The sequence below is a fragment of the Podarcis vaucheri genome, assembly GCF_965113315.1.
Source record: "Podarcis vaucheri genome assembly, chromosome: 1".
Classification (NCBI taxonomy): Eukaryota; Metazoa; Chordata; class Lepidosauria; order Squamata; family Lacertidae; genus Podarcis; species Podarcis vaucheri.
The window spans coordinates 99,127,459-99,150,297 of record NC_138759.1 but is presented as its reverse complement, the minus strand read 5'-3'; the positions used below and the strand labels follow the sequence as shown (position 1 = coordinate 99,150,297).

The 22,839-nt window shown below is 40.1% G+C and overlaps 1 protein-coding gene across 5 annotated transcripts in view; it reads left to right on the top strand.

The window, feature by feature from the left end:
- The window catches only part of NCKAP5 (NCK associated protein 5), a 621,685-nt gene that overhangs the window by 109,051 nt on the left and 489,795 nt on the right, over nt 1-22,839 (top strand). For 2 of the 5 annotated variants that reach the window (XM_082197111.1, XM_082197110.1), the window contains 2 exons: nt 13,177-13,229; nt 21,182-21,307. In XM_082197111.1, the coding sequence (XP_082053237.1) occupies nt 21,239-21,307 (69 nt within the window). In that variant the 5' untranslated portion in view covers nt 13,177-13,229; nt 21,182-21,238. Of the gene's footprint in view, nt 1-4,628; nt 4,733-13,176; nt 13,230-21,181; nt 21,308-22,839 lie in introns of those variants that run through there. The other 3 variants (XM_082197112.1, XM_082197114.1, XM_082197113.1) reach the window with 2 other exon arrangements.

Here is a 22,839-nt window from a genome sequence, read left to right as displayed (position 1 = left end):
TCCATAACATGGACCACTTCCTTGTCAATGTGGCTTTTTTTTACTACAGCAAAGGGGTTAATTTCTTTGTGATGCTTCATCCCCTTCTCCCCAAATACTTAATGTATTATTTCTAATTCAGAATTGGAAAAACTGCATTATACTGCAGTCAAATTAAATTTAAACACTGCATTCCATGACATTAGGATTGCAACTGCTCCCAAACATGGTGATAACTCAGTCTTAGCAACATGGCTGTTCTTCCAGATTTTGATTTCGGAGAAAGTGTGACGAGTTTGTGAAATCACACAAAGACATTAGTGTTCTTCACAGGCCCCATGATACCCACCTTGCAAAAAGTGACATGCTAATGCAGTCATATGAATTAGTAGGGACTACTGTATTCAGTGGGCTACCTTCCAGATGCATTTGGCGAACCATAGCATGGCCACTGTGTCTCATGTATTGGTGACCTCAAGGTTGGATTACTGTAATGTGCTCTGTGTGGGTTTTTGATTATGACTGACTAATGTTGGATAAAACCCATTGATATTCTCTTTGGACACAGCCTTGACAGCAAAGCATTGCATCAACAGAAATAAAGTTCTGTGATAGGTCAGACATTGTTATTAGAACATCCAAAATTCTTCCTTCCCAAGCAAAGGAGTCTATAGAGCAATAATCTTTCAGTTCAGTGAAGCACTTGGCTCTGTCTACTGGATTGGAAGCTAAAGTAGTGGTATAACTGGAAATCTATTTATACGTATAAGATAACTTACCACCTTTATGGCACATTTCTTTTAGAAAGTGTTGAATGGACATCATTAAGAACCAAGGCAGGACTGCTCAGTTACACACCAAGGGAACTTAAGTTTGAGGTTTACAAGGACAGATATACAATACTAGCACAATTGCAGAGAAACAGCGATGATTCTAGCAAATAAGGAGCACACTGCTAACAATACAATCCTAGCCGTATCTGTTCAGAAGCGGTTCAGTAGGTCTTATTTAGGGTGGCAACCTTGTTTATTTAAATATGTAGGATGGACTTACATCTAGATAGGCATGTGTAGGACAACACTATCACTGGGACACAGTGTGACGGGCTAGTACCATTTTTTATGAGTTGCGACTTTTGGAGGATGGAAATTTTTAATGTGATCAGAAGGCAGATCAGAGGCAGACCCAATGACATGTATATGTCCATAGATCATAAAAGTCCAGAGGTAACAGGGCTGCTGCAACAACATGTGTTGTGTTGGACCATGAAGGAGTGACAAGCTGAAGCATTCCTTTCATTCCTTCTCTTGCAGGTCTTCCTGCAGAGGAGACTTCCTGATTTTATATAATCATATAATTGTAGAGTTTGGAGGGGACCCTGAGGGTCATCTAATCCAACTCCCTCTGCATGGCCAGCATGGTTTGAACGGAGGCTAAGTGCTCCTAACAAAGGAGGATCTGTAAACTAGAGAAACGCTGATGTCTGAAACATTTCAGAGTTTAAGTCCTCCTTAATTCTGTTGAGTCTGATAACTGCATTTTTAAAATAAAAAGAAATACATGGTTGGTATTTCTCAATGCTGGGGTCCTCCCATGTTTGTGTCATCAATAGAGAATAGCTATTAGTATACACAGTAGCACTTCCTTCACCTTGCCCTTTCAGTGATCCAGGTCATCACTTGAAAAGTTCAGTTTTTGGGAAATAAGTGCAGATGTTTTGTAACTTCACCTCAAGGCCTTTCTTTGAGGTGACACTCATGGGGACAAGGAAGTGGAACACACACTTAGGGAGATGCTAATTTCCCTTCTCCGAGCAATGCAGTTTCCTTGAAGACTAGAAGACTAGAAGCTGTTATTCTAGTTTCACACATAAAGACTAGTCTCAGGTCCCAATCTCAGGAGTGAAAGGTCAGTAATTTCTTGTCTTACCAGCTCACCCACCACAAGCTGAATGGCTCTCTTTGTCAGTTACAGCCTGATCCTCAACCTTTTTATTCAGAAGAAAGCCTCACTGATTTCATTAAGACTTATAAATATTGTTAGGACTACAGTCTCAAATTTTTGAGATTTAAATCTGAGAGAGACACAGAAAGAGACCTTATATAATCACCTTTTAAAAAATAGGCATGAACTTATTTTACTGGTGGTTTATTTATTTATTTATCAAGTTAGATATAAGATATTAGTCCTACAAGACACTTAAGCATGTTTGATGAACCTATTAATTTTTTTGCAAAGTTTTTCTTACACTCTAAGACTTAGCAGACTCTATTAAACTTCAAACCAATCCTAGCATCTGTGCTGGTTTTGTATGTGCATCTATATAACATTTATATATAAAAAATCATTCTAGAAGTATGCAGCTTTTAAAAAGTATGGTAAATGCAGCATTTAATATATGTTTTTCTCACTAGACCTCATGTCCTTTTTATTCCTTTCATTTTTCAGACTGGCAAAGGATATGATTCTTATGGAAACTTGGCTTCATGATCCTAAGGAAAGCATAGTTTAGATAATCACAAGTATTTACATATGTATAAGTGAAATACCGACTAAGCTCTCAGATTGTGCTTCGGGGTAGACAGTGGTGCCTCCCCACCCCTCTCAGTTCCTCTTTTCTTTTTTTGACAGCCAGTTAATAAAGACTCAACAATAAGCAGCTGCTTGTGATGTCATTTGGGACTTTGTCCACAGAGCTTGTATTTACAAGCACAGAGCAGCAGAAAAGCTAACTGGCAGCAAACTTCATGCCTGCAGTTACAGTAGGACTTTCAGCGGTGCTCTTGATGAACTTGAGAGCTAACTCAGTACTGCTCCTCACCACAGATTTTTAAGGCTTGGTAAATAAACACAGCATCCACTCGAGAAATTTCTAGACTGCTGAAAACTTTCGTATGGTTTGGATTTCTCTAGTACGGGAGCATGTTTTAACTGAACAACAACAAGTAAGGGGCTGTTCTTACTGCTGTTATTTCCGTGTTCTAGAATTCTATCAGATTAGCACAGCTTTCTTTCTCTAAATGTTCTGTATTTATTATGTTTCAGCTTCACTGCCAAGGTTTGCTTTTAATTATAATAGGAGCAAGTGTGCTGCTGTTAGGCGGGATTACAGCAAGGCTTTTCAATATGCTTTATGCATTTGCTCATAAAATGGGAATGTTTGGAAATGAGCGGGAATTCAATTCTAACTTTTTTGTTTGCATTTTTATGATGATATTAAGCTGCTCCTTTTTCAAGTTCCATCCGCTTACAGTTTTAAGTCTAATATCGTAGATATTTTGTCATCAGCTAAACGAAGAACTTGAAAATTCCTACCCACCCCTTGTGGTTTCTGTGTTAATGCTCAGATTATGTTAGAATTAGCATTTCAAAATTGTATTGCCTGCTTCAACCTAACAGACTAACTGGATCTATCTTGATCCATAGTACAGGTTTTGAAAAGTTAGAAATTTGAAAGTTCAGACGCTGCAAAATGTTTAACAGCTTGAAGCTGTTTTAGTAGAAGTCCTTCTACTAAGAGTCCTTTATGCTAAGAGTGACAGTTTTGGAATTGGCTGGTTTTTACTGAAAACAGAATGGGATGGAGCACAACCATGGAATCATTAATCACAGTAGTCTCTGGCAGCAGAAGGAAACATGGGTTTGTAACTCTATTTCAGAGAAGAGCAACCTGTGGCCCTCCCATATGTTGTTGGACTCCAATTCTCATGAGCCCCAGCCAGCTCCAACAACATCTGGAGGGCCACAGGTTCTCCACCCTTGCTTAGAATTTAAGAATGCTTGGCCTACATTCATCAAAGTATATACAAACAAAGGTGCATAAATTATCTATCATGTAATAAAAGGGACTGTAAATCTGCCATTCCTTGCTCTCCTACAGGGCAAGTCTTACAGGAGAATCCTATGCAGTATGGCATGCAATTAATTCCCAATGCATTCAGTAAGGCTTACTCCTCAATAAATCAAATAATTATGTTCTTAGGATCCAGTCCTATGCACACTTACGTGGCATGAAGTCTCACTGAACGCATTCTAAATAAACATGCACAGGTTTTCACTGTTCATCTTTAAAGCCACCATTAGAGTTTGGCTGTCATGAAACTTCTATAGTCAATAAACCTACATTGCCTTCTGGTTCCTTCTCATGCTGTTCACTCTCATAGCAACTGTGATGCAATAGCAGTTGCTGACAGATATCAAAAGAGGTGGTCTGGATGGTCTGGATTTCCATGCATGCCTCATATGGTCCTCAAATACTTTCTCTACAACCCTCCCTTAGAAATAAAAAATTAAATAAATATCAAATTATTATGTTTGATAATGCCTTCAGCTTCTCTGTTCTATTTTCAAAATAGTAACATCCATTTGGAACAATTTGTTCACATATTTTCCATTCCATTACCCATCTTTTATCCCTAAAGAGTACTGGGTTTGGAGGCTATATTTAAGGAGAGTTAGGTGGTGTACAGGTATGGGTGTGGTGTACCCTCAAGCCTCAGTAAAGCTGAAGTTTCCTTAACCTAGGCCCAGCCAACACATCTGTGATGCTTAGTGAAAGTCCTCATTGTTTTCCAGCTGCCCATTATGACTCCACCCAGACTTTACTGCCCATTGATGGTGTCAAGAAGTTCCCAGTTTAACCCAGCTGTGGTTTTAATGTAACATCTGGAGGTAGACAGGAAAAGTTTGCTGCACCAGCTCCAGGCTGGCTCAGCAAAGAGGTCTAGACTGGGCTCCTTGCTACAACCTGCTGGTAGGTCAGCTAGCTTAAACACCCTGTTTCAGGGGCTTACCCTGGATACCATTGGTGGGGATACCACTGGCACTGGTGAGCAGAGTGGAGACCTCTGTGACAGTGGAGCCTACCTGCCAACTGAGCCTGGTACAGCCAGGAGGACCTGGGTGCAAGTATGCCAGTCTGACTTCAGCCTCTTCCAGCACGGCGGATTAAGGGGCTTGGATTGCTCGTCCTATGTAGACTAGAAATGCAAAATCATACAATAAAAGCCAATGTTAACATGGTTTCGGACATGAAGCAGCATATTTCAGTCCATGCAGCGAAATACTATGCAAAATAAAAAGAGAAAATTACCCATAGCTTTGTTTAACAATGGCTCATGCCTTGTTTAATGATGTGTTTCATGTAGTCTTCAGAATCCCCAATTATTTTCTGCTAGTGACATAAAATTAATCAATGTGCATTGAGATCTGGAAATTAGCCCTCCCCACAAAAACCGACACCAGAACCAGAGGCACACAGAACGCCGTCACCAATCAACCACACCAGACCCAAACCCAGACCCTCTCCACAGACATATTACAGACTCCATCCAGTAGCCAAACTACAGTGGCACCTCCGGATGCTGCACCCCCCTGCAATCCCTACACAGATCTGGCTGGCACAAGGCACAAAACCACAAAATCTCGCTAAATTTCTCGCTAAGCAACTTCAGCCCTATGCAGAATCCATCGCTTCACACGTTACTAACTCCTTCCAGTTCATAGAAACAATAAAGAAACAATACCTACATCCCGATGACCTACTTGTGAGCTTCGATGTTGTATCTCTCTTCACTCAAGTGCCCATTAATGAAGCCTTGACAGCCATTCAAAACAAATACAACCCCCCCAAATACATCCTGGACCTGACCAACCACTGCCTAACCAACACGTACTTCATCCACAATGGACAAAGATACAAACAGATAGAAGGAGCACCTATGGGATCACCCCTCTCACCGGTCATCGCAAATTTGTACATGGAACACTTTGAAACCAATGCTTTAGACAAGTCAGAACACAAACCCAAACTTTGGCTCAGATATGTTGACGACACCTTTGTAATTTGGCCACACGGGAAAGAAAAACTAGATAGCTTCCTCACACATCTCAACAGCCTACACCCCAAAATACAATTCACTATGGAAATAGAAGACAACAACCAACTCCCCTTTCTTGACGTCCTAATCTACAAAAAACCTGATGGCTCCCTAGGACACACTATCTACCGGAAAAAAACACACACCAACCGCTACTTACATGCACAATCACACCACCACCCTGCACAAATAAACTCCGTAGCCAAGACTCTCATCTCCAGAACCAAACGCCTGGCTGACAAAGACCACTTGACAACTGAGTTACAGAATCTCTCAAATGTGTTAATCGCCAATGGATACCAGAAAAACAGGGTTACGAAGCTAATCCAAAAAGAAACACCCCCCAAAAACCAAGACACAGAAGAAAACAATGGCATGGCCCTCCTTCCTTATATCAAGGGCACTACAGACAAAATCAGCAAAATCCTCCATAAACACAATATCAAAACAGCCTTCTGCACCAACCAAAAAATAGCCAATATCTTCAGAAACCCAAAAGACAAAATCCAGCTGGAAAACCAAGGGGTCTATGAAATACCCTGCAAAGTCTGCCCAGCCACGTACATTGGACAAACAAACAGACGAATAAATGCACGTATCGCAGAACACAAGAATGCCGTCAAAAAAGAAGAAAAAACTTCCTCTCTTTTCCAACACATGAAAGAAACAGGACACGAAATTAATTTTGCAGATTCCAAATTGCTCTTTAACATGGAACATCACCACAAGAGAATAATCATGGAAGCCATCGAGATAGAGAAACACCCTCACAACATGAACAAGCGTGACGACACGTCCCGCCTGCCAGACATCTGGAAATTAGCCCTCCCCACAAAAACCGACACCAGAACCAGAGGCACACAGAACGCCGTCACCAATCAACCACACCAGACCCAAACCCAGACCCTCTCCACAGACATATTACAGACTCCATCCAGTAGCCAAACTATAGTGGCACCTCCGGATGCTGCACCCCCCTGCAATCCCTACACAGATCTGGCTGGCACAAGGCACAAAACCATAGCTCGCCCCTATACACGAAGCCAAGCCAGAGCACAACTAAATGCAGCACAGCCATCTTCTCAGAAAAACTCTTCACAAGCTCAAGAGGTCAAGACACGAAAGCTTTAGCAACTAATCTACACTTAATGACCCACCCAGTGATATTCAGAATATCACTCATGAAATCACCCAAGATATCCCTCAAGTAATTAAGGAACAAAAGAAGAAAAGGCACACTAATCTAGGAACTTCCTCTCTGCCCAGAACGTTGGAGGCTATACACCACACCCCTCAACAGTATTTATAGGAACTCAAACACCAGACTCTGCTCTGTTCCAGTAACAAGAAGCCGAAAGCACCAGCCTGAAGATGACGAGTGAGACCTCGTCGAAACGTCGCACAGACACCCCGACTCTTACACGGGAAGACACCCGAAGACACCAAAACCTGCATTCCTGTACCTGTGAAAATCTACGAAAGCATATATATATATATATATATATATATATATATATATATATATATATATATGAGAGATTATTTATTTGGACTGATGCTAAGGTGTTCTACTCCAATATGGTGTGTGCTGTGGCAGAAGGTGCCGTACATTGTTGCGGAAATTGCCTGTGAGCTGTGAAAGATGTGAATTCTATGGCAAAGCAGCTTGATAATAAAACAGTGGGTAAACATTATGTGCTGAAAGATGGGCATTTGCAAGGAAGCATTTGGAGAACAAATGTTTCTGTTGAGCCCCACGTTTTGATGGGCTTTCTACTAAAGTCTCCTGTTTGTTTTCACAGAACCAGATGAGACTGGGATGGTGTGCACACACAATAGATCTTTGCAGCTGGAAATCAGCGTCACAAATTGTTTTCTTTGACAGTGCTAATTGATTACAAGGGTTTAGCCTTATCTAAATTGTTAAATTCAGCAGTGTCTGTGCTTCCCTTTTCTTTTCTTTTTTGCACAGACAAAATAAGGAGAGTTAATAACTACATAAAGGAACATGGGCAAATAGTATTTGCTGCCTTTAAAACAAAAACAAAGCCATAAATTGTAGATGTGGCAGTGTGAGGATTGACTGCCATAGGAGAGATGCAGAAAAACTTTGAACAGCGAATTGTGTTTTTCTAGGAAATTAATAGTAAATCATACCTTTTGGAGAACTGACAGTATCATGTGTGAGGTCTGACTGGGATGCCCCTGAAAACCTTTTAAGCTAGAGTGTGTAATAAAGAGGTGAGACATGAAAATATGAATTGAATGAGGGCTACATTTATTGTTACAGATCTCAGCAGAGGGAAATAAGGGTGTTGGAGAAAATCAGTTGTATGTTGCCTTGCGTGAGCTATCCTGCCCAGGACAGGATGCCTGGCAACATCATAGCCCCTCTGCCTTTAAGGTGTGTAGGAAGGCTTTCTTACCCCTACCCTGGGCTCACAGAACTCTGAGTGGGTGAAATCAGGCTGCTTAATAGGCACTCCATATCCAACACAAAGGTCTCATGCCCCAGAGTGGCTCGCCTCCAGAAATGTCCAGCACCCAGAAAGGGACCACCAGGTCCTCACCTCTTCACCTCACCACAATTCTATCCTTGCACCTATCTGCCAGCTGTGACCAGATTACTCTGTTTAACAATACGCACTGCCTAGTCTCAACCTTCCCAAATGCACACAGCATAGAGTAGGCAGTATAGTGAATCAGATCAGTGCTGTGCAGCAAAAGGGGCTGAAGGAGGCAGCACAAGGACTTATATTAGCATAGCTCAACTTTTCATACAAAGTGGGCTGCAAGAGTTATTCAACACAAAACCCATGCCTTGTTAGGCAGGCTATGGAGGCCAAAATTTGACACCACCCCAGCCCTTGGACTGCTTTCCCAAGCCAGATAAGCAAGGTTTTGTGTTTTGTGAAGGAGGCATGAGATAAGGTCCTAGAGCCCTACCACCTGTTTCTGAAAGCTGGGGAAATGCTAACTAGGCCACACGTTCGACCACTCTGTCTTATATATATTGACTCCTCCTTCATGTGCAGGTGCACATGGAACATCTCCATGTCATGGCTTTCCTTCTAGCCACATATGATCCGTCTACTCTCAGCCTTGCACTGGCTGTTTGAGTAGTTTCCTGCTATAAATAGACACAAGTTCATTTGTCACAATGGTTTGCACATTGGCATTATTGTTTCTTCTGTACTGGTGTTTTAACCATTATTCCCCATAGCAAACACATTTGTATTGTTTGGATGTAATGATCGTAGCTCAATAAACTATAGAAATGAACACATTTCTATACAGTCTGGGAATGCATATGGTGGAGCTGGAGCTCACCTATATTTCCAAGTGTTCAAAAGACTTTGGGGCACACATTTCCCTCTACATGTGACTTGCTTCCTGCAGGAAACACCTGTGTAGCACTGGTGTAGTTGTAGCAAACATGATTGCTGCGGAAAGTATTAAGCAGCTCTGAAAGCAGTGGTGTTATTTAAATTATGTGGTGTGTTAGTAGTAAGGAATTGTAGTTTAGCCATTCATGAGTTGCTTCATAGAATAGTATAACGTTCAACACTCCCCCCGCACTCCTGAAATGACTTCAAAGGTGCATCTGCAAAATGAAATGGAAGTAATTATTAAACTTTTACACTATTTACCCCCATGTGTTTCCCTCTTGTTAAAGTTCTAGAATGGGTCTTCTAATGTATACACAGTGAAATAACTTAGCTGTAGTACATATCCTTAATTAAAATTATACTTCTTATATAAATGAGCAATGTCTGATACTGGTAAGATTTGGGGGTGAGTTTTGCCAGTAGAGGGCCATGTTAAACTGAATAATATCAGAATGGACCCTTTTAGTGAGATGCAGTTTTTATGAGGACTTTAAAGGACAATATTTTTGAAGGGTTTTTTTTGGTAACTTTGATATTTTATATCAAATTAGACTATTAAGCACTATTGTCCGCTCAACTTTTTTATTTCAATGGCAGTGAAGTAGTAGACTGATGCTTTTTTGTTTAATATCAGCTCTTAAAAGTAGGCTGAGGAATTTTTCAGACATAAGTAACAGTTTCAGTCATCCATCATCCATCATCCATAAGATAAACGGATAGCTAGGTAGACAGATTAGAAAATGATGTGTTCAGAATACACTGATAAAATGAGAAACTGGACATTTTAGATCAGCAAACCATCTTTACAGTAAACAATTCAACCCAAAAATCCACTATTGATTTCTTTCTTACCTAAAACCTGGCTTTTCTGAATGTGTATGCTATGCTCACATTTTTCTGATTGAACGTAAAGGGTCATTCATTACCCTCTCAGTTGCTTGTCCTTTGAACAGATGTTAAAGGAGTAAGCCAAAGGGTTCCTCCTCCACAGCACCTAATTATAACTGGCACAAAGGATTAACAGATGTTATAATTGTCCTTATACTTTGCTGAAATGGGTTTCTGCATAATTTGTTTTCCCGTCTCACCTGACAATACCATTCCTGTAAGGCTGCACGGACAATGGAGACATGCCTTCAATTTGTTATCAGAGCTTGTTGTACAGTCTTGCAAATTATGTTATATTTATTTACATTTTTATCATAGTTTTTGTATTAAGCCATGCAGAGAAAAAGAAAACACATAAATTGCCAGCTTGGATTCCACTCCCCACCCCCACCCCATGTATCACATTGTTAGCCTCTGATGCTCAGTAGCTAGTGATGGGACATACAGTGGCACCTCGGTTTATGAACTTAATCTGTTCCGGAAGTCCGTTCTTAAACCAAAGCCATTCTTAAACTGAGGCGCGCTTTCCCTAATGAGGCCTCCTGTCACCGATGCTCTTCCACCATTCGGCTTCTGTTCGTAGACCGAGCTAAAGTTCACAAACCAGGACACTGCTTCTGGTTTTGCGGAGTTCATATACTGAATAGTTCGTAAACAGAGCTGTTCTTAAACCGAGGTACAACTGTATACAGTAGAAGTGTTCACCGACCACAAGATTTAGCTCAGACCCCAGTACAGTGCTTTGGAAAACAACCCACTTCACTCTGAGACACTTTGTACACTGCCTGATTCAGTGGGGTCTCTGCAAGTCCACTTGGTTCCTCCAATTCACTATTGAGGAATAAAAAAATGGTTATATTTTTTTATTTACATTTTTTTATTTGTATTCAATCCTTTCTCTTTAACAATGAATTCTAGAAGTTTGTAATTCTACAGGATCCCACAGACAATGCTAGATTAGGTTAACAATGAAATGTTTTTGCCATAACAGCAATACAGTGGTTCCTCGAGTAAAGAACTTAATTCGTTCTGGACGTCCATTCTTAACCCGAAACTGTTCTTAACCTGAGGTATCACTTTAGCTAATGGGGCCTCCTGCCGCCACCGCACGATTTCTGTTCTCATCCTGAAGCAAAGTTCTTAACCTGAGGTGCTATTTCTGGGTTAGCGGAGTCTGTAACCTGAAGCGTCTGTAACCTGAAGCGTCTGTAACCCGAGGTACCACTGTACTGATAAACTCACACACTTCAATTGTTCCATTTATCACTGTATTTATTTTGCAAAACTTCCTGACTGTATGTAAGTGTTCTGTACACACCTTATATATCAACAGAGTTAAGTATAACTTTCAATTTATAGAACATAAAGTATTGTGTAGGTGGTTTCAGAAATCATTCCTTTAAAACCCCAGATCTTGGTGCTTCAAAATGACATCAAAATCCAAGGTAGAAGAACAGGAGTTAAGAATGAAATCCTGGCTTAACAACAGTGATATGCACAGCATTTTAATTATGCAGACACCTGTTCACCACCAACTTTTAGTATTTCATATAGGTCACTGAGCAGCCATCTCATAGTAATGACTTTCACCCACTGCCAACCTGGACTGAATCTGAAATGCCATTCTTGGGGTTAAAGGCTAAAATTCCAATTACCAGAAGTATGAGGTATCCAATTTCCTGCATTACCACACTGCTGAAGCACTGCTTGAGTGCTCTATATGTTTTCAGGAACGTGGAATCATGTATAAATTATGACTTATTAAAATATTAGTTGCATTGCTTTATGATTTTAGCAAGTGTTAATAATTGATAGTGAAGGAAAGTCTCATGCAGCACATAGCTTAATATGTTTATTCCTGTTGAAGTGTCTAATACTCAAAGTGATCCGAGAAAGAGCCTTTGTACCATAGAGCTAGCAGGGGGGACAATAAAACAACAGAATGTACCAAGTGATGCACAACTTCTCTGCATGCAAGATTCATTAATAATTATCATGTGTTGAGTTTCTGTTTAATAAAACAGAACATTCAGCACATTGATCCATGGCTTCATAAATCATAGTTTATGGTTCATTAAATCACAGCTCTCTGTTCTGTCCAAACTAATATTTGGCTTAATACAGGTTAACAAACCAAGGTTATAAAACAGATTCAGAAAATAATCCTGCTTGTTTGTTAACTGATAAGCCAAAAGGTGGGATTGTGGCTCAATATAAGCCAGGATTTCTGTACTGAATCCACTTTGTGATGGCAGAAGGGTTGAGCCAAGGAAGAACACACAATCACAGCACTTACCCACAACTTTACAAACCATGGTTTGTAAGCCATGGACAAACTTCTGAATATTGCCATTCTGTTAGAGTGTCATCAAATATTTAGAAAACAAGAAAGCTGTTTCTGGCATTTCTAGAATAATGTTGATTCAAATCCTTAATAAACCAATTGCATGTGCTCATAGAGAGAAGAAAGCAGAAGTGAGTGTTGCCCACAATGCAGTTTGAGAGTTGGTATCCATAGATGTGCTGTCGAGGGAGGATTCCTGTGGGAGCACAAGTATTATGCATCTATGTTCTTTTGCCTTTATGGAGCACTGACTTCCCTAAGAATTAACATGATTCTACCTAAAAAGAGACTAGCACCTTTTACTAAGCTGAAAACATATTATAGCCTGATTAAGTTTTAGAATTCTTAATTTTAAAATAGCTTTCTATCAGCTGTTGTTCTGTAGATTTTATTAATCTAGGGCTGCCATACATCCAGATGTTCTTCGGACATTACCGAGATTTCAAAGGCGGATTTGACATCTGGGGGGAATTTCCAAAATGTGGCACTCAACAACTTTCGGGGTGTCCTGGTTTTTACTTTTTGAAATATGGCAACCCTAAATAATCTTCTGTTGCTGTAATCAGAATATTTGCAAAGTCCTATTCCATTTTCTATCTCCAGTAATATTCACCCTCTGTAGCTCTAATATTATTGTTAATGTCCTTCACCTATATACCTATTTCTTTTCTGTTTCACTTGAAATAACCAAATGCAGATGAGGTAAAGGAAATAGATTGGATGACACAAAATGTAGAAGACTTATGGACTGTAAGTAGTAGTTCGTGAACTTTTTTTTAAATTTACATTTTTATTCATTCTGTAGCAGATGGTGAGAATCCATCTGCAATTGCCAGTACCTCTTTGCAAAAAGTAAAGCAAACCCCTCCCTGTGAGCTAGCAGCTGACTGCCTCTGGGGAAATGAGGCATTACTGTTATTTATATTTTTCCAAAGCAAACCTCTCAACCTAGTATCTGTATAATTTGGGCCAGACACATCAATGCAGAAAAAAGAAAACCAGAAGAGATTAAGGGGAAAGGAAACCTATTATTCCATCGCTGCCTTTGATACATTGCTCCCTGTAGTGTATTTTATAGTACTTTAGCCACTGTACTGTTTAATATCACAAGTCTTCTACCTTTTCCCTGGAAATATGGCACCACATTTTATATTAGATCTCATTGTAGAGAGCGTATCCTAATCAGTCTCTATTTCACATCATTGCAATAATCTTCTAAAGCTTTTTGGCAATGGTTTACATCCTTCAAAAAAATATAAAATGGTTATTTTCCCTCTCTCTCCCAAAGGCCTTTCTTCATTGTTTAAATTCATTACATCCAACTTTGTTCGACTTTGCTCATAAGGCTACTGTTATGGCTGTTTTCCAAATACCTTTCAATATTTCTGAACTTGTGGTCATTATTTGTGCAGACTACTTGGAATACATGGAAGTGTATTATATGTGAATTGAATACTATTGTGCTGCTGTGCCACTTGGTTCAGCTTTCAGCACAGCATTTAAAATATGCTCCAAGCTAGAAAACACTGCTTCCCCTGCAATTTCCCAGATAGAATCCATTCAGGAGCCAATCTCTAGAATGTTTTGTGGTGTAGCCTTATGAGCAAATGCCTCCCTTGTTCTCTTATTATGGCAATGGCACCTACCTGAGAGGTGCCAGAACTGAGTTCCAGTGAGTTCCAACTGGAAAAAAAAAGCTCTGTGAAAGGGCAAATCTGGTTCCAATCCATTGCTTTGAAGAACTGAGCACAGCTCTACAGTGACATGTGGATGATCGGTGGCATAAGGAGAATGCTGCGTAGCATCCCCATTCCCGAATTTATCTGTCATTGTCTCTACATGCATCCTCACTTTCCCAGCTCATATCTGTTCTGAACTCTGTTCAAGCATTTAGTTTTGCAACCTGAATTCCTCAACTGCTTCACACAAGTGAATGAATAGCAAATGTACTCCTTTGACCTTTTCGGTCATCTTTGGTATAATTTACAGGCTGTTTGCTCTTCCCCTAGAGCATGCCCCCCCAAAAAAAAACCTCATGATAAAAACAGACAGCCAATCAAAGTATGAAATGTTGAAAAGGTTACCACCTTTGGTTTTGCTGTGTCTGTTCAATGTTCATAGCCTTGTTAGCAAGAAATACTCTAACAAGAACAGAAAATGCCATCAGATGAATCATGTTTCTTACAGAGAAACTGAGAGATGATATAAACACAATCAATTTTCATTGCCAATGCAGATAACTATGTCCCAACCTTTCACATCAATCTAGAACATTTCCTCTTAAGTGAATATTGTTGGCCTTTCAAACTACTGATTAAGGTAGTGAGCAGCAGATCTTCAGATATATTTTTCTCTAGTAGCTGTTATATCCTAGATAGTGTAATAGTCAATTCTTCATTTTATTATCATTCATTAAAATTATTTTTATACTACATGAGATATCATAGAACTAGACTTCTAATTCTCATGTAAGATTTTGGGTGGTTTTTTGATATGACAGGCTAATAATGATTTGAAACTAATAGAGTATTCCAGAGAGTTCCACATATTAACTGATTAATTAATAACCAATTTATTTGAAAATCAGTTGCTATGGACTCAGAGAAGGAAACAACTGCTGGTTGTCCAAGTTTCCTGATCAGCTTAGGGAACATTTCTCCTTAGACCTCTAAATTGAGTCGTTCTTATGAAGACTCTTGACACTGAGGTGAGGTGGTGTGATGGCTCAGAAGGTTCAGCTTTTGAGGACAAGGCAGTTTACTTCCAGCTTCTGTGAACAATAGGAGAGTTGAGTTGTTCATCTGGTTAGGACTGATATCTCACATAGGATATAAATGAGAACTGGGAAGAGGTCCGGAGACTTAGTGTGGAGGGCAGGTTGTTTCTCTAGTGTAGGTGGTTTATTTGGTGCCTTGAAAAGCGGCTCAGAAACTGTTCATTTGTTTAAAGGCAGGAAGTTTCCATGAACATATTGCACTTGCTCTAAAATGGTCTCACTGGTTACTAATACATCTGTACGCTCAATTCAAGGTTCTTGTATTGAATTTAAGGCCTGATAAGGTTAGGGTCCAGAGTATTTTTTTTTGGGGGGGAGACTACCTCTTTATGATCCCCCTTCCTGTCTCGTTATTACTCTGTATTCCATCAGGGAATTTGCCATTGACAAGAAGCAGGTGCTTTTCAACCAGTCTTCAAACTATGGAATTCCTTCCTCCTTGAAGTCATGCTAGCTCTTCCTTTGCTCCACTTGTTTATGTATTTATTACGTTTATATACTGACTTTTTGCCAATGCACCCATGGTGGCTTATAATTTAAAAACACTAAAAGAAGCAAATGATATAAAATGTAGAGTCCTTTCAGGTCAATAATGGTTTTATCATGAGTCTGGGCCTTCCCTCAGTTCTTAAGTCACCTCAGGCAAGGAGTTACCTCAGGCCACTGATGTCTCATATAAAGAGCCGGCGGTATGTGCTTTGAGGGGAGGGAGTATGCCTTTTGTTGTTGTTGTGTCTTTTCTTTTTAAGATCTTGCTTAAGCATTGTTTAGATTTGGTTCTTTGCACTTGAATTTTTAATCTGACTTTTGTTGTTCTGCTTTTTTGAATGATGGCATCAACATGAGAACATGTCTGACTCACAGGCTGAATTTCTCCAGTCTGCCATTGCCAAGCTCAATTGCCCCTGAAAACGGTATTTCAGCTGTTCAAACATCTTTGCCCCACCTTTCCACTAAAAAGTGCTTAAGGTGCCGATTTTGCACTGGCAAAAATCTCATGCATGCTCTAAAGGCAGGCCAGGCCATGTGTAAATATAGGGATTTTTGCAAAAGCAAAATGTGTGAAATCAGCTGTTGGGGAAAACAAAAGCATCTGGCTGCTTGAAAGAAGCAATCTTGCCTTGTAAACCTCCAAACCAACCACAGTACAATATGGTCTTCACAGTCCAAGTCCTCACTTCAAATCTCCCATCCTATCAGAAACCTACTGCATCACTTGCTCTGCTTAAAGCTGCCCCTCACACTTGGAGTGGACCGGATAGAAATAGTGGGGGATGTGACATAGAAACAGGTGCCACCTGTCAAAGAGACTGCTTGTCTGACTTGTTATAAGTCATTATACCTCAGTTCTACCACAGCACTGTTACTTTGGGAAGGTTTTGGCTAAGAGAAAACTTATTTCTTTTTAATTTCAAGCTGTACATAATGTAGATGCCACTGCAAGTTTTCCGGTTTCCTCTTCACCTGGCTGTCAGAAGCAGCCAAATTTTTTTAACTAGAATTATTGACTTCTTATTTTTGTTGTTTTTAGCATTTAAATAAGCTCAGCTTGCTGCATACCAGAGAAGGGAGGGTAAAAGGGTGTGGGTGTTAACATAACTCTTGGACTGACCTGATTCTATTCCCAGTGCAGGATGTTCTCATGCTTTGCAGAGGTAGGATGCCTACATATTGTGATAATATTTTGAAGCACTGAAGCATTTGGAAGGATAAGAAACAGTTATGGGATAGAAATATGTCACTCTGACAGATAGAAAGGTGGGGGATATAAATCAGCAATGTTGGTTTACAATGAGCGTTACTCCACGGTCCTGTGTACACTATGATATTACACTGTGATATTTTGTTGTGTTATAAAATAGTTTATTATGCAATAAACCACTGTGGTAGAAGAGGGTATTCACAGCACTGGGCTGCAGCACCAAAACAGCGGAAGGGACAAGGAACATTCAGACTCTGATGGAGCCAGCCATCACTATCCACATCACTGGTCCACAGCTCAGTGTTCTCACCTACCATTGCAACTACCCACTATTGCCAGTCACTTGCACCCTTTCTTGGCCCTACCAGTAGTCTTCCTGGTCCTAGTGGTCCTGGGGTGGGACTTTAAAATAGAAGGCCAAAGTCCCTCTTCTCTGGACTGTCAGTGGCAGAAGGCAGATGTTATTTTATCTTCTCAGTGCAGTGCCCAACATCATATCGAAAGGAAGTGGTATTTCAGATATCTGGGGCCCAAGTCATTAGGGTTTCAAACACCCTGAATCGGGCCCAGAAATGAACTTGCATCTAATGCCAGCTGTTTTAAAACATGAGTTTTAAAGGGATCCTTAGTCCATAATCTGCTGCATTTTGGGCCAGTTGACGTTTCTACATCATCTTTGAGAGCATTCCCACACAAAACATTTTACATTAAACCAGTCTGAAAGTTACCAGAGCATGGTTCAAACTCCAGCTCACAGTACATTGCACTAGTGGTACCAGCATAATTTTCTTTTCATTTTTAAGGGAGAATGACAGAGAGGAAAAGAGAATGCACAACATATCTATGTAGCAAAATATTAAAAGCAGTTGCCGTCCTTTAGGCTGTGGTATATTGTAGGCCATGTACCTATAAAGGTTTAAACTATAGATGTAGCTTTCATAATTTTTCATGTAATCATTATACTAAGTTAATTATTGACCATGCGAGTGGCATATTATACATTTTAGAAGTAAGTCAATAAATAAATAAATATTACCTGTTTGTCTAATAGCTATATCTCTTCTTCAACCAGGATTAATAACTATAATTATAGATATGTTAAATTTAGGCCAACTATCAGTGGAGAGTGGGAATTCTACTATAACTATTATTAACAACCTGGTATGAAATTTTTAATAAATTCCATTATTTATGTTTAGAATAGTTTTTAAACCACTTGATCAAAGAGATATCCTAGTAGTGTACAAATAAAATTGTACATAAACACATACACACACAACCATAAATCAACATTATTTGGATACTTGCTTGTTGAGGAGAAAGATGAGCAAATGATATTAAAAGATATTTATTAAATGATAGATTAAGTGATATATTCTACTAAAGCAACATTGGTGAATAGATTGTGAGCTGTACCACACTGCTCCTGTGGTCTGAACTGAGAAGCATAATGTATTGATAATTGTATTTCATGTTGTCTTGCAAAGGTTCTTGAGTCTTGCAATATCCTGGAATATTAGTTGCATTGACTTTGGGGTATTTTTATTTTTTGGAGAAATGAAAAAGATCACACAAACACACACATTTTTCTGAAGTACAGTGGTACCTCAGTTTTTGAATGCCCTGGAAGTCTAACATTCCAGTTTTTGAACGCTGAAAACCTCGAAATAAATGCTTCCGTTTTCTAATGCGCCTCAGAAGTCAAACGGCTTCCACTGAGTGTTTCCCAATCTTCTCAATTAAATTTGTATACCGCCATTTGCGCCTTAGTTTTCAAACGTTTCGGAATACAAACGGTATTTCAGAACGGATTAGATTCAAAAACTGAGGTAGCGCTGTGCTTCCTTCATAAGCAGGGCTGCTGTATAACAATATGTACCAGTGTGTGCTATCCTGGATAGTTTCCAAAGAACTGAATAGGCTGGGGAGTTGATAAATAGCACCTTTTACCCCGTTTTAATCCAGCTTCATGTGGTGATTGAAATGTTGTAATATTTAATTTGATGGTCTATTCTAGTGCCATTTAGAAATAATTACTATACTCAGTGTTATTTTTCATGTCAAACAGAAAAGATATCTCTCCCTCTCTCGCTCTGTTTTTTCCTAACAAGAAAAAAGTATAATCACACAGGATTGCCATGTAGTTGTGTTAGTAATGGACAGAGCCATGCTACAAAACTATCAATTTAACTATGGCACATATTAACTGTCTCTGCCTAAGCCACTTGAGAAACCTCTTTTGGCCCCAAAACTTTCTGGGCATCGTACTTTCCAGTGTTGTCTTTCATACTTGGAAAGCTCATAAGACTTACTTTGCACACATATATTTACTTGAACTAGTATGTATGGTCAGGGGTGTAGGAAGGGGGGGTGCAGTGAGTGCGGGCTGACCCGGGTGTCACCACTGAGGGGGGTGACAAAATGTCAGGCGGTACTCACTGTGGGGCCTGCAGCACGCCTGAGCCGCATGTCTCTCCTGGGAGAGACGTGGTGGCTTGGGTGTGCACAGGCTCTGCGCTGCCCAAATGGTCCGCCCGTTGCCCCCCCCAGATGTAGGGCGGCTGAGTGGGAGGAGGCAGGCAGACTCCAGAGGCCCTGCAGTGTGCCCCACCCCTATGGGCGTCTTGCCCCACCCCTGGGCGCACTGCACCAGGCACCCAGCAGCTTTCTCCACCACTGTGTGTGGTGTAGTGGTTAGAGTGTTGGACTCGGACCTGGGAGAACAAGGTTCAAATCCCCACTTGGTCATGAAACTCACTGGGTGACGTCAGACCAGTCACAGCCTTTCAGCCTAACCTACCTCATAACGTTGTTGTGGGGATTAAATGAGGAGAGAACCAACCATGTATGCCATCTTGAGCTCCTCGAAGAAAAGGTGGGCTATAAAGGCAATAGATAAATAAAAATAGGATATATGCTTTTTAATTGCACTTGGAGTATTCCTATAACATCAGAGCCAGAATACATGCAAGTTTTCAGACTAGATTTCAACCAAGTATTTTCAGTTACAGGACACTCTGTTCAGTTGTTCAGAAATGTGTTCACTGTGAGGACACGGTGCTTTGGTAACAAGCTCCACCTCCATGCTATGTCCATTTGTGAATGCCTGAAAAGACTGCATTGTATGGGGCTGCATTGTATGTATTGGGGCTCTTCTTCAGCCCGTTCTGTAAATATTGTTATGAGTTTTTCAGGGTGGGCAGATCCTCCTAAATTCTTAGATTTAGCTAATATTTGGACCTGGTACCAAACCTTGCACAAATGGAATGACTTTGTTGGCTACAACTCATTGCCATTTGCCATAATGCCATGCCCCTATGCATGTTCATTGGACACCTGAATGGGGCTCTCACTTCCAAGGCTGGGCTGCAGCCATCCAGGATTCTCTGAAGGAGCACTGCTCATGTGAGTAGCCTGCTTATGTGAGAATTCAGTTGCAAAGAGCAGTTAGCTTAGCAAATGTATGAGCTGTTTATAAGTTCTCTGATGAAGAGCTGCTACTTACTGACATGTGGTAAAACAGCCATAGGCAAACTCAGTCCTCCAGATGTTTTGGAACTACAGCTTCCATCATCCCTATCTAACAGGACCAGTGGTCAGGGATGATGGGAATTGTAGTCTCAAAACATCTGGAGGGCCGAGTTTGCCTATGCCTGAGGTAAAATAACAGGGTCACAGGAACATAGGGAGCTGCCTTATACCAACTTTGAGAATTGGTCCATCTAGTTCACTATTAAACTAAATACTGACTTGCAACATTCCAGGCTTTCTGACAGGGGACATTCCTAGTTCTACCTAGAGTGGCCAAAGATTGAGTCTGGGACCTCCTGTGTATAAAACATGCTCTACAACTGATTGCAACCTTTCAGACCAACCCCACTTCAATTTCTGTCTCTTGAATCAGTTCTAAGCAAGCACATTGCAACTATGCAAATTTGAAAACCCTCACCTGCTGGTGATTTGCCAGTTTTCCTTAAAATATAAATATAAATCCAAGCACACCTTAGTTGTGATCTGGATGTATTCTGTAACATTTTCAAGACCCAAAGAAATTCAATCAAAAGTGTGGGGGTGGGATGCCAAACTAACTTTATTAAATGCAATTGATGTATGTTTCATTGAATCAACTAAGCAGTGTTTTTATTTTAATTTATTACTCATCTTTCACCCTAAGGTACTTGGGTGGGTTACAGCAATTAATTTGTATTTATTTTTCCACCACAGTGAAAGCGGCAACAACCTGGCATTTCTAAGAGAATAAACAATAAAGGATATTCAGCCATGGACAAAAAGCAGCATCTAGTGAAAAAGGAATTTAGCAAAAGATTTTCTTTGGACAGTACTCTCATGGTGAGTACAAAAGCATATCTATAGTTTTGGATATCTTTTTGGCATTGGGCGCTTGGGCCTTTCATTGCTGTGACCCTTTGTAACAGACATCCTTGAAGACTTGTTGAAGACCTTGTATTGTCAAAATTGCAAGAGAGCTTTTTTCTAAATAGCTAAATGTAAGTAAATGCTAAAAGACTATTATAGCTCAGCCAAAATGCAACTGTTGATAGGAACATGACACCTTGTTCATCTAGATCAGAATCTCAGAAGAAAAATGATGCCTTGTCCAGTGGAGTTTAGTGGATCTGGGATGCCCTGGTATAGGGGTGTCATTGATAAAGTTTTGTCAAGCTGAAAACCCAAAGTGGTTTAATCAGAGAACATTGCTTCAAGAAAACTTACGTGGTTAAATAATGTTCAGATAACAAAGATATATATTTCTGTGTCTGTGTTCTATAGCCATTTGTACAGTGCTTTTAAAGTATACATCAAAAACTAATGTCAGTATGATGAGTACGCATGATCATACAAGCATCACTGGAAACCAGGATTGTCTGTAACCTACTGTTGAGAGCACACTTGATGGCAAACCTTGGTTTGAAATGGTCCTGTTAATGTCAGTGTTCATTTTGGCTGCTGTGAACAAAGATTGAATCTAAAACATTGCTGTCTCTCAATAAGCGACTTAGATGTGTTTTCTTGGTTAGACTTTTTCTCCCCTAATAAAGGACTTGGGGTCACTCCACACATTACATTTTCAAAGTGTTCTCCTAAGAAGTGACAAATGCAATTCATGGACCTCTGCCTGGATGCCACTCTACTGAACATACACTTGGTAGACATTCTTTTACATAGAGCAAATGCATGGTACCTAATGTCCTCTGGTATCAGACGTTAGTGATTTGTTGAGCACTGAAACTCCATTGTTACTTATGTGAAACATTCTTTTTTTAGGCATGCTTCAGACAACAAGCATGTACATGCCCCCATAATACTGTTCTACAAAGACATCATATGGCCATATTATCATATTACTCAACTCTGCCAAACACTGAACAGAGAGAGCTTCCTCTCCAGTAGTTGTCAACACATCCACATTTTAGGGAGTTTCTGTCAACTTTGCAACAGTATTTGGATGGGGGAGAAGTACATCAGGACCCACCCAGTTCTTTGAAACAGTTTAAATTTATGGATTTAAATTTAACACTGCTGGTGAAAGAAATGCAGAATTCTTTTTCAACCATGTCATGGCAGGATTCTTTGGAAAGCAGAAAGCAGAGGTGGAGTTGAATCATGTTAACTCCTGAGAATTACAGCATGCTCTAAAACTCTCTTTGCTCATCTGTCTAATGGCTAATGTTTGTGCCGTAACATTGAATGTGTTTAGTCAGCAGAGTAAGCTCTGCTAAAGCTAATGGGATACATTTGCAAATAAATATGGAGAGGAGAAGCAATAATAGGAAGCCAAAGGGGGGGGGCAGCGCGGAAATACCAAGTAGCCGCATTCAGGCCAAAGTCATGTCCGTGAGTCTGCTTCCTTTCCTCCACTT